This window comes from Tursiops truncatus, chromosome 16, assembly GCF_011762595.2.
Source record: "Tursiops truncatus isolate mTurTru1 chromosome 16, mTurTru1.mat.Y, whole genome shotgun sequence".
NCBI lineage: Eukaryota > Metazoa > Chordata > Mammalia > Artiodactyla > Delphinidae > Tursiops > Tursiops truncatus.
This window is the reverse complement of record NC_047049.1, coordinates 58,734,647-58,747,223: the sequence shown is the minus strand read 5'-3', so window position 1 is coordinate 58,747,223 and position 12,577 is coordinate 58,734,647. Positions and strand designations below refer to the sequence as shown.

The 12,577-nt window shown below is 43.3% G+C and overlaps 2 protein-coding genes and 1 long non-coding RNA gene across 26 annotated transcripts in view; 1 reads left to right on the top strand and 2 right to left on the bottom strand.

Moving 5' to 3' along the window:
* Positions 1-5,864, bottom strand: part of PPP3CB (protein phosphatase 3 catalytic subunit beta) — a 56,119-nt gene extending 50,255 nt beyond the window's left edge. For 11 of the 12 annotated variants that reach the window (XR_012326593.1, XM_073793465.1, XM_019936067.2 and 8 more), the window contains exon 1: positions 4,970-5,864. Coding sequence is in view for 10 of the 12 variants with exons in the window: in XM_073793465.1 (XP_073649566.1) it covers positions 4,970-5,054 (85 nt within the window). In the remaining 2 variants the exon portion in view is untranslated. Of the gene's footprint in view, positions 1-4,053; positions 4,741-4,969 lie in introns of those variants that run through there. The other variant, XM_019936070.3, reaches the window with a different exon arrangement.
* Positions 4,887-6,256, top strand: LOC141276675 (uncharacterized). The gene is made up of 2 exons (XR_012326594.1): positions 4,887-4,982; positions 5,861-6,256. It is a non-coding gene; the product is annotated as an uncharacterized lncRNA (long non-coding RNA).
* Positions 6,257-7,169: 913 nt separating this feature from the next.
* Positions 7,170-12,577, bottom strand: part of USP54 (ubiquitin specific peptidase 54) — a 131,311-nt gene continuing 125,903 nt past the window's right edge. For 11 of the 13 annotated variants that reach the window (XM_073793441.1, XM_033842037.2, XM_033842039.2 and 8 more), the window contains 2 exons: positions 10,487-10,673; positions 7,170-8,462 (listed from right to left, as the gene is read on the bottom strand). In XM_073793441.1, the coding sequence (XP_073649542.1) occupies positions 7,903-8,462; positions 10,487-10,673 (747 nt within the window). In that variant the 3' untranslated portion in view covers positions 7,170-7,902. Of the gene's footprint in view, positions 8,463-10,486; positions 10,674-12,199; positions 12,337-12,577 lie in introns of those variants that run through there. The other 2 variants (XR_012326592.1, XR_004522539.2) reach the window with 2 other exon arrangements.

Sequence of the window (12,577 nt, the reverse complement as noted above, 5' to 3'; positions counted from 1 at the left end):
CAAAAACCAAAATACTGGGTCATTCCTTTACTTTAAAACCTTCAATAATAATAATGGTGATGGCTATCATTAGTTGAGTACTTACCATGTGTCAGGCCAGGCACTGCGGTACAAATTTTACATGAATTGTCTCTATTAATCCTTCAAAAATCCCATATTATTAACTCTATTTTGCAGATGAGAAAATTGAGGGTTGGTGATATTAAGTATCTTGTCCTCAGTGAAAAGGTTAAAGTAGAACTAGGTTCAAATCCAGGCAGTCTGACTCCAGAGGCTTAATCATCCAGTATTCTTAATTATCCAGAGGCTATACTGCTTAGCTTAAGTTTCAGATCCTCAACTTGGTGTACAAAAAATCCTTTCCAACTTCATCTCCTGCTTGCCAAGAACTTCACACAATACTGTCACATATTTCATGCTTTTTTCAAACTCCATGCCTTTCTGCTGCTGTCTTCTCTACCAGAAAATATTTTCTCTATCCCAGCCCTACCTTATATCTGAAGAAATTCTACTCATCCGTTAAGGCTCCGCTCAAAACATAATCCTTTCAGTAAAGTTTCCCTCCAGTTAAGACAGTTAATTCCTTTTTTACAGCTCCAACAGCACTTTGTATCTAATTCATTATATTATTTATTTGCAATAATGTCTCCCCCACCAGACTGCCTCCAAGAGAATCTATCTTACTTATTTCAATTCTGTATCCCTAATGCCTAGTATTATGTCTGGTACAAAGCACATACTCGATAAATGTTGCACAGATAAATGGTCCCAATCTTTTGCTTATTTGAATCTTACCCATTCTTCAAGACCTCTTTCCTCCTATACAAACCCTTGCTAGACCACTCCAGTCCAGAATCATCACTACCTTCTTTGAACTCAGCTTGCTGGGTCTGCCACTTATCTGGCAATTATTAATCACACCCAGCCTTATGACATAAATGATTAACTTTTTATGAGTACTTATTTCCCCAAGGACCAAGACTGTAGTTTATCTTTCACACTTCTGTTGTTTCCCTACAGTTTTTAGCTATACAGCAGGCATTAAATAAATATTTGCTATTTGATTACTCTGAATTTCCAAAATAAATTTTACATACCATACAAGGATGCCAATTAGCTTTAGCTTATTTCATCTCTGTGTATAAATAAACATTTTTATAATGAAATGAAGTCATATGATTGGCACTAAAATACACCTCATCTAATAAATCAAAATTCTTTCACCAAACTTTTCCTTACAACTCTTGCCAATTCATTCAATAGCTCCGAACCTAAAACTTTTGCCTCACTACTGAACAGCTTTCCTCCTTGGCATTTTCCTTCTAAGATGACCTGTTGCCAGTGTTCTCTTTCCTTCTTTCTCTCTCTCTCTCTCTCTCTCTCTCCCTTTCTCTCTCCCTCTCTCTCCCTCTCTCTCCCTCTCTCTCTCTCTCTCTCACACACACACACACACACACACACACACACACACACAATATTCTCTGTTCCTTTGCTTTCTATAGGACACATGGTACTGAAGATTTATTTTAGTATGCTGAACAGTTTAACAAAGGTGGAAAGAAAAAGAAAAATCATTTTCAAGAGTTATATTTTTTAGATAGGTAAGTCCACAAAATAGCTTTTGTAAACAAAAATTAAAATGCAAGTTGCTTTAAAATATAATGAAATAGAACTAGTAAAAAACATTGAAGTAGCTATGTGACCCCGAGACCTTTGTGGGTCATCTAAAAATCTGTAATGAAAATAAGCAATCCTAATAAAGCTAAGGTACTGGAAAACATGTTAGCCTCAGATTTATAAGCAGGGCAGATGGCAAGAGAACCTAAATGAATCATAAGGCTGCCCATCAGATATATAATAGCTAAAAAACCTACAATACACACTCTTTAGCATTTTGGTTCAATCTGAAAGTCTGATAATTTAAGAGATAAGGATAATATAACCTATGAAATAAAGAAAACATGTTGAATGCAAAAGAGAGTCACATTGTGGGTGCTAAAATGAACATATACACAATATAGACAATGCATTCTAAGTGATAAAGGTGAATTTTTGTATCAGGAGTAATAGATTTAATAATCTCAAGGGATAATCTAGTTTTACAAATCTGGGACCTGATCTATACGGCAAAAAGTACATTTTAAAAGTATCTGGAAAGAAAAGGAAGTACCTGAACAATTCAGGTCAAGCAAATTTCCGGGCGAGGAGGGAGAGCAATATACATAAATTCAGGGTTTTATGCTTAAATTACACACACCAATTTTGCTGATGTGTCAATAAGGCATTCACGCCAAAACAATCAGCTGTTTTTCCTAGTTTGTTTCTATTTTCTTATTTTCAACTTCCTATCTTAGCTAAAGATAGAAAAATGCTTAACAGAAAATTGTCAAGAGGGCATACTATCTCACCTAAACCACTTGGGCTACACCAACTTTCCAACAGAATTTGACCAGAGCCAGCAGCTGGAGCAGGCTCAGAACTCAACTTCTTTAACTAACCAGGAAACCTAATCACCCATAATCAGTGATATGGAATTACCACTAATAATTTCAGTGAATAATTTATACATGAATCACCTATAGTATCCCAAGATCTCAAACTTCACATGATGTGAATTTCAGGCATTTGATATTAAATACAGAAAGACCTATTTCCCCTTCAAAACCTATGTGACCATAAAATATAGGCCTCCTGACTAGAAGTGTAAGAGTATAAAATTTAGAGACAACAAGGAAAAGTTTCAGGGAGTAAAAAGACTACTTGTATTCAACGTCAACGATGGTCTCCATAACATTACTACTATGAAATGGTACTGATGCAAAACTAGCACATACTGGACTTAAAAGAAATCTGGATTTTTAACAAGTTAAACCTAAGTTGAACTAGCACTGTGGTCATATATCTTCAGGAAACTGGTGTTCTTTGTCATCAAATGCAACATGAGAGTACAATTATTGACTGAGAAAGACAAGAAAAGCTTGAAGATGAAATCTAAAAGGAGATTTGTATACGAAAGGTAAGTTTCCCAGTAACTTCCAAGGAAGCCAGAGACTCCATGAGCAGCACAAACCAGTCTGTTGCACACTATATCTAAAGCATGTGATCCATATCAGTCATTCCAACTAGCTAACAAATTCCATGAAGAAAATTGTCTTGAAGAATATACTACAAAGCACATGAGATCTTATATCCATGAGCTCTACTAAACTATAATTTTCTTACCAACAAACTCCTATTTACCTAAATCAAGTGACTTTTATTTCATACCAATAAACTGCAAACATGACTGTGTCTTGCATTCAAAACTCACCCCTAAGGAATATGCCTTATGTCTGGAATCTTATTTTTACTGTATTAAAGCAGTACAAGGGAAATATTACCACATATTTGACAAGAAACAAGAAGATTCACAAGCATAAGGAGAGCATAAACTCACTGTTCAGCAATGTGACTGGTTGTCCCATCTAATAGTAGGGTGAAAAGTACCCAGGGAAATTAACAGACAGCACAAGTATACTGTCAGCAAATTAACAGGCAGCCCATGTCTCCTATTCCCACCCCCACAGAACTTCAGGATTTCACAATAGGATGAATGCCTGAACTACCAATCATTTTTCTTTCTCTTTTTTAAAAGATTTCTCAGGACAAGGATTCCATAAACTCTTTTTTAAGTTCATTCCAATAACTGGCCTGAAAAGATATACTATTAAGTTTTTTAAATTATCTACATAGCCTAGATACAAATTAGTGTTATTATTATTAAAGGAGACTCGAATTGACAAATTAAAATTAAAAAAACACAAAGGAAAAAGTTTTTCTTGTTTTTAAATATTTTAATGGAAACATGTCTAGTCAGATTTCCAAAACTGGGCTAACAGTGTTTACATTGTGCCAGTATACTTAAGAAGCTGAATTAAATAAATAAAACAAATAAAAGTATCTATCTTTCAAAAATAAATGTGATACAATAAGGAAACCTTTATTCTAAAATGATTTCAATTTACTGACCAAGCTACAGGATAAAGAAAAATCATTTCAAATTATGTTTTTCACCTCCGCAGCAGTGCTTCAAGTTGATGGGCTCTCCCAGAAAGCGTGGAAATCTTAAGCAACTCTCAATTAGCCCTCAATTTCTCTATTTTAAATTAATCTGCTGACCTGTGGTCGTTAAACAACCATAAATTCTGCACCAGCTGAGAAATATTTAATTTTTTCTTCTAGGGGGAGTGTGTGGGTGTCTGCCTGCAAAGGAGGGCTAACCCCTCTTGGCCTTTGACCAAAAAGTGTTGACGGTTTTCTACGTAAATGCTTCTTCCTATCCCTGAAGCTTTTTTCTCTTTTATGCTGTCTTTTTTCCATCTATTCTGCACTTAAAGCCGGGACCCCCAAATTCTGGCTCGTCCCTTCACCCTTGTCCGATCCCATACAGTTCCCCCAATTTCCGCGCGGGGTGACACCTGAGGGCCGAACCCCTGCGGCTGGCGCTAACTAGGCGCGAATAGGGCAGACGGCTGTCATTGGGGAGCAGACGTGGGCCAAAGCCGAGGTGATTTCTGACTGCTCATCGCCCGGCGCCGCGTGGCTGAAGGTCTCCGAGCCCCTCGGTCCGCCCAGGCAAGCCAGGCGTGCAGCTGTCGCGGTGCAGGAAGCTAATCGCGGCCTTTGGGCCGCTTTTGACAGACCGGGCAGGAAAAGAAAGGGGCTCTGCGACTAGTAGCCTCACCCCTTCGGCTAGGAGACCCCCCAGGGCGAAACCCCCACCACAGCCAGAAGGCAAGCGAGAGACCGCGGAGCCGCCGCCACCGACTCAGCCCAGCCCAGCAGGGGCCCGCCCAGGGGCCACTCCCCAAGGGAGGCAGCCAGTCATTCGCCCGCCCTTCCGGGCCCGCTCCGGAGGGGACGGTCTCCCGCCCGCCCTCACACAGCTACCTCCTCAGGCCAGGCCCTCAGGGCTTCGTCCACCTCTCACCTTTGACGACTCGGTCAGCCCCGGGAGGGGGCGGCGGGGGCGGGGGTGGGGGCGGTGCAGCCCGGGCCGGCTCCGGGGCGGCCATGCTGGGCCCGGGGCTCGGCTAGGCGCTGGGCCGGGCGGGGTTGGGGGCGGGGGCGGCGGCTACCAGAGCCAAGCGGCGGCGCCGCCGGGGAACATGGCGGACCCTCTTTCCCTACAGAGGGGCTAAGACCGGCATGCACCGCGCGTGCGGGGGCGGGGGCGGAGCAGGCTCTAGGGACTTGGGCAAAATTACTGAGGCTAGGAGAGAAACGGGACGAGCCAAGGGATCAGGTGAAAATTCTGGGCAGGCAGAAACAAAAGAGTGAGAAGAGATGGCTGTCTGCATCTAGTTGCTGCGGTGAATGAGTGCTAGGGAAAACGACACCAGCTTTTATGGAGCTCCCAGTAAGATGGGGTGACGATCAAACCTAAGAATCTCCTACTAATAGAGAAAAAATATATAACAATTTGACTACCGAATCCGGGTACTTTGGTTGGTAACTGAAAGGAGAAATAGAGGAAGCATTCTAGATTCTAGAGCAAAGCAACAGTTCAGAATGGAGTCTGAGAGAGAATCTGACTGACCCTTGTGTTTAGAGCCTGGAACTGTCAAGAGTCTGGAGGCACAGAGTAACAATGCAGGTAGAGCAGACTAGGCTCCAAGGGTTAAGAATCAAAACACGTAAGAGGAAAGAAAGGGATGACACCAAGAGACGTTCAAAGAGTACAGAATTCACCTGAAAAGGACACAGCCTCCCTCTTGATTCATTCAGAAAACAGAGATTCCGAAGGCAGAGGAGTAAGTAGGGAACTGGAAATTAGTTCCTCATAAGAAATACCTCACAGGATATTTCTCTGCATATACAGAAATGTGGGCCCAGGTTTTCTATGGAAACTTTATAGAGACGGACATTCATGGGGAACGGAGTAGTGGGACAAGAACTGACTGTTCGGGACTTCCCTGCTGGCACAATGGTTAAGAATCTATCTGCCTGCTAATGCAGGGGACACGGGTTCGAGCCCTGGTCTGGGAAGATCCCACGTGCTGTGGAGCAATTAAGCCTGTGCGCCACAACTACTGAGCCTGTGCTCTAGAGCCTGCATGCCGCAACTACTGAGCCCGAGAGCCACAACTACTGAAGCCCACACACCTAGAGCCTGTGCTCCGCAACAAGAGAAGCCACCGCAATGAGAAGCCCGTGCACCACAACGAAGAGTAGCCCCCGCTCGCCACAACTAGAGTAAGCCCATGCGCAGCAAAGACCCAGTGCAGCCAAAAATAAATTAATTTTAAAAAAAAAGAACTGACTGTTCAATCAATAATTATTAGAAGTGTGTATGACACCAGGAAAGGTACTGGATCATGAACAGAGACCAGCATATCCACTAAGATCTATATATCTTGATGGCATAGGATTCAAGTAGCATAGGGTGAGAAATGCCTGCGCATCCTCCTGCTCAATACTACATGTGCTCAGAATGTGTTGAAAATAGATGGAGATAATTAGATAAGCAGTTGTTCAAAGGTCTCAAAGAGCACCTCTCTACCTCTTCATTTCGTCAATCTCAGTGATCGTGAGAGCTGGGGTAAAACAGAAGAGAAATGCCCAATGGATATTCTTTGCAAAGGGAACTCACAAAATATTTTTTAGAGGGAGGTGAATTTGGGAGTGAGGCAGGGGTGAAAATGGATCTTTCTGGCATGGAAGTGCAATAATTCCACAGGGGAAGGGGAGGGGCAGCCATGGGAAGAGAGCAAGGAAAGGATACGAGGCGCATCACAAACTTGTAGAGGGAGGGCACCAAGAGTACCTAGATCAGGAGTGAGTTTGTAAGAGGAGTTTGAATCCCCAGAAAATCTCCCTAAGGAGGGAAGGAGAAAGTGTGTAATGTGTTGAGTGCCTCTTGGCAGGAAAGGGATAGAAAATATACTAGTGGCAATAATAACAAGGAAAGTCACTCCATATTAGGACACATTGACTCCTACCCTGAATATATACCTTTCAACTATCCTTCAATTCCTCTTTGGCTGCTCACTTTCACTCAGTCAAAAGCCATATACAGAGCCCCAGGCCACTGGGAATTGGTATTTCTTGCTTCTCCAGGCTTCCCCACCCCAATACAAAAGAGCAAGAGCATACAAAAGGGATTAAATAGACAATTAAGTGACAAGGAATTAAATAGAACTATCTTATAGATTTATTAATGAAAAATACTTTACAAAAACAGTATGTTTGGCCCTAAAATAGTTCAGCTGACTCTCAGGGTTTACAACGGCGACTGAGCGAGTGGCAGTAATGGCTCTGCTGCTGAGGACAGGAGGGTATGTTAGTGTGCCTGACTCCTTCTGTTCAGAAGAGCAATTGTTATGTTGGCAGCCTCGCATTCTAGGCCAAAAGTTTGAAGGCAGAGGGACAATCTGGGCAGGTGGGTTAGCCTGAATGTTGTGGTCAAGACCAAGACTACAGGGCTACATGTCCCTCCAAGGATGGGGGATTGGGAAGACAGAAGGTCAGGTAATAGGGACAGGTGGATAAAACAAAGAAGTTGGTAATATAATAAGGAACAGAATACGAGGGCTCAGGTGGAGGTGGGGGCATAGAGTATTCAGGAATAAAACGGTGACCCTAAGATCCTAAGGAATGGCTAGTGTCCAGAGTAATATGGATTCATCTTTAAGGTGGGTCAAATAAAGCCCTAAACAGCAGCTGCTTCCTTTTGCTAGGTGAATGGAAATTGGAATTTCAAATATTCCCTCTCAAAGAGCCAGGTCTCTTTAGCGGTTCCTGGTACCCCTAGGAGAAGGTGCCAACTCTATGCTGAGATGAGACTAGCACAGCCCCAGCAGGGATGCAGGGTACCAACTCTGCAGAGAAAGCTGTGGCTCCAGGAGAGGAAAGGGGTGACCTTTACCACCTGCTGTGCTGCATGGCTCTAGCCCTGATCTGCTCTCTTCCAGGGGCATCTGCTAGAACAAACAGAAACTCCTCTCTCCCTGTCCTCCTGTGCCCAGATTGCAGGGTATAACTGCTTTGCCTCCAATCATCATCTGGGGGCATATCTACTCTTCGAGGACCAGGGGCTCGAAACCCTGGAACAGGACCTGAATTCCAAGCTGACCTCAGGGGTACACGAAGACTGCTTGACGGCAGAGACACAGGGTAAACAATGGGAAGGTGGGAGGGTGAATGGAAAAGATCCTCCCAGGACTGAGCATGAGGAACCTGAAGGCCCTGGTGTCTCTCTGGTAGTGTGGCAGTGTGAGTTAGCTGAGGCTTGCACCCTGGAGTAGTCAGGAATCTGGCGCCAATATGCTGGTTGGTCTCTGACCATGCTCCCCAGGAGGCATCTGTTCTGGTTCGATGGGGGAGACTCCGGTAGTTCAAAGTCCTTCCTGTGTGCTTGACCGCTTCGGAAGTTTCACCCCTGTCACACATAGCCAGAAACTGCTGGACACTCCTCGAAGTTCCTGGGAAGAGAAAAGAAACCCAACGATTGAGCATCTTCAGTAAAACCATTCTCCTTTCCAGAAGACCATTTCTGGCTGTTCCTTCCAACTCCCCACCTCTCCAAGAACATACACATAAGGGAAAGAAGGAACCTAATTTTGCTTTTAATTTCATTTTTTAAAATTCTTAATAAACATTAAAATCAAGTCTCTTACCTCCAACCTGTGCAAATGAAACAGTCTCCTGGATGTTGCCATACTTCTGTCTCACTGCACTATAATCCTTCCTCCAAAAGACACACACACACACACACACACACACACACAGTCACACACAAATGGCTCTCTAATATTGCAAATGTATGTTCTCACTGTGACAACTTTACTCCTTAAGAGCCACCACTCCAAAACATCACTCAGTTTTTCTGAACATGGTACCTTCACTGAAGTTAAGCTGTGTCTGCTTACATTCTTGCTCATTCTCCAAGATCTCTGCTTTTGTTTGCACCACTCCCACATACATAATGTGAAATGCCTTTTCTATACATTGATTCCCCTTTACTTAAAAGAAACAAAATAACTAATTTTCAAAAAATCACTTCTAAACAATATTTTTCATTCTTTATTTTAAAATTCCATCAACACCTGTACTATACTTACACATATGTATATCTGACTATTGAAACTCTGAGCTCTTTGAGAGCAGAGAGCTGCCTTCATTCTTCCCTGTATTCACTGTAGCATTTGGTGCAGAACAAGTTGCAATAAATGCTGCCTGACTAATCAGATACCCCTAATAACTGTCAAAGGAGGCTGGCTACCTGGCTGTTCCACTGAGTAATATGAAGTCCATTTGTCCAGAAGGCCTGCGTATCCAAAGCTCCCTAAAATTTGGACACAAATATCAACAATACTACTCTATCTTCTGTTCTAAGAATGACAACCATCCCTTGCCCTGGGGATTTACATATCCACAGACAGGTTTCTCAACCTCGGCACTACTGATATTTTGGGCTGACAGTTCTTTGTTTTGGGGGTGGGATGGGGTGTGCAAGGAAACTGCTTGTGCATTGCTGGATGTTTAGCAGCATCCCTGGCCCTTCTACCCACTATATGCCAGTAGCACCTCCCCTTTCCCGTTGAGAATCACTGCCTTAAACTGTAGATTCAGCCCATAAGGAGGAAAAGGAACAAATCTAGCTGTGGAGGGTCAAAGCCAAAAGGATACTGTCCACCTTCCCCAGGATTGTCTGGGTCTCTATACATGGCATGGATATTCCAAGGGTCTTTCCAAGTCTCCCATTCACACCTCGTCCTCCTAGATCAGGGGTCCCCAACCCCGGAGCCACGGTCTGCTATCTGTCCATGGCCTGTTAGGAACCAGGCCACACAGCATGAGGTGAGCAGCAGGGGAGCAAGCGAAGCTTCATCAGTATTTACAGCCACTCCCCATCACTCGCATTACCGCTGGAGCTCTGCCTCCTGTCAGCATTATGGCGAGTTGTATAATTATTTCATTATATATTACAATGTAATAGTAATAGAAGTAAAATGCACAATAAATGTAATGCGCTTGAATCATCCCCAAACCATCCCCCCTGCCCCTCCCATCTGTGGAAAAATTGTCTTCCACGAAACTGGTCCCTGGTGCCAAAAAGGTTGGGGACCGCTGTCCTAGACCATCGCTCAACTGAGACTCGGGATAGAAGGAGAGGAAACTAGCTGATAGAGATGACACTTCCTGTTTTGGGGGATCTTAAAGACTAGGTATTAACTCCCCTTGGTCACTTAAAAGCATATCCTATCATGACTGAAGCAATTCATTTTCATGGGTAGTTAGATTCTGGGAGCTCTGGTCTAGACCATGTTGCCCAAGAAATGATTCAATCATAATTCATCTTTAAAGCAGTCATTCATATCCCTTTACAACCCCACCTGTGACCCCTCTTCCCCCACCCCCCAACAGGTGTACTGATTTGATTCTTCCAAGTCCCTGGAAATGTACCACATTCCAGCACATAATAGTAGATTGTGGGGAGAGTTACCTGGGGGTCTATGGGGCTCCCCTGCCACGCTGGGCATCAAGACATCTGGGGACAGGAACTGTGGTTGGGATGGGTAGAGTTGGGGACCAAGGAGAAACACAGGAGGGTCATGGATGACAGGGAGGGAAGAGGAGCTGGAACAACGGTGCCCGGTTTCCAAAGGCTTTTTCCTCGCGTTTGATGAATCCTTATAATGAGACAAGACAAAAAAACATAGAGATGAGGATTAACACAGAGCAGGATATGGTTGGGTAAACAGTGAGGAAAGCAGGGGGAGATGGAAGGAACTAGAGTACAAGCATTCCTTAATCTAGAGAGGGACCCAATTTACTTGTCACTCTCCCTATCAGCCCCTCTAGGAAACATCCTGACCACTATGAACTGGAGACACCAAACTACAGATTCTCTTCCCTTAATCTATCTTCCTCATAACCCTCACCTTCCCAAACCTAACATCAAGGTCTTTAGCAAACTCCTTAATGCTAATAGTAGAATTAGAGAGATTGTGATAGAAATTTAAAAATAGAGAAGAGGGGAATTCCCTGGCGGTCCAGGACTATGTGCTTTCATTGCTAAGGGCACAGGTTCAATCCCTGGTCAGGGAACGAAGATTCCACAAGCTGCTCAGCATGGCCAAAAAAAAAAAAAGTAACAAAAGCCTCTAAAAAATACATATTTAAAAATTAAGAAATTAAAAATAGAGAAGAAATGAGAGAAATTCAGAAAGCCTGAGAGATTGAAAAAGAAAATTCTACACTCTCTCTAAATATTGGGAACTAATATATATCTCCCTAAATGTACAATCAAAAACTCTCTATTCCATCTCTCCCATTACTGCTACACTCTACAGTCTCCACTTTGGTGCTGCCTGTCAAGTTTGTACCCATTGATGCTTATGACCTGCTCTATGCTCCATTCAACATTCACTTCTGTGGCAAAATCTCTGAAATATCCCCTTTAACATATGAAACACTAATATGTCCAAAATTGAACCAACATTCTTCCAAACTCCTCCTCCTGGTACCGTATTTTCTTGTCACCTAGACTGAAATGTTGACATTGCCCTTGATTTTGCACTTTTCTTCCACAATTCCATTAGTTACCTATGCCATGTAATGTCATTTCTACCTATAGGTTTGTTTTTTTTTTTTGCAGTACGCGGGCCTCTCACTGTTGTGTCCTCTCCCGTTGTGGAGCACAGGCTCCGGACTCGCAGGCTCAGCGGCCATGGCTCACGGGCCCAGCCACTTAGCGCCATGTGGGATCTTCCCGGACCGGGGCATGAACCCGTGTCCCCTGCATCGGCAGGCGGACTCTCAACCACTGCGCCACCAGGGAAGCCCTCTACCTATAGGTTTTATATTTAAACTCAATTGGACCACTGCAGCAGCCTCCAATTTAGTCTTCCTATCTCCAGCCCACTACCTCCTTAGTGTGGCCTGCAAGTGCCTATGTGATATGGCAATGCTGATCTTTCTCACTTTATCTCCTACCATTCCTGTGCCTTTTACACTCTAACCTTCTTAACATTCCTCAGACACACCAAGCTCATTCCACCTCAGGGCCTTTACACTCTGCGTTTCTGTTACCGGGAATGTTCTTCCCGTGGCTTACACCTTCATGTCACTGAGGTCTCTGATCAAATGTTACTTTCTTAGAGCTGATTTCCCTCACTACTCTATCAAAAATAGCCCTGAGAATAACCACTATTACCTCTTTACTCCTTATCCTCTTCCTTTGCTTTATTCTTCTTTATCACACATTGTCTGGGGTTTACTTGTTTATTGTCTTTCTCTCCTAGTAGAATACACTTATTTTCACTCCAGTATCCCCAGCACCTTGAACAGCTCCTGGAACATTACAGGCACTTAATAAATAATATATTAAATAAAATAATCTATATTCCAGTATATCTTATTTCCTTTACTAGATTGTAAGATATTTTGTGTTGTTCCATCAGTGTGTTCTCATAGCACCTAACAACAGCATGGCACATGGTAGGAATTTACCATATAGCATAAGGACCAGGTGCTAGTCCTCTCGGCATGTGACACAGCCATAGAAGAAAGAGACACCACTTTCACTGGTTTC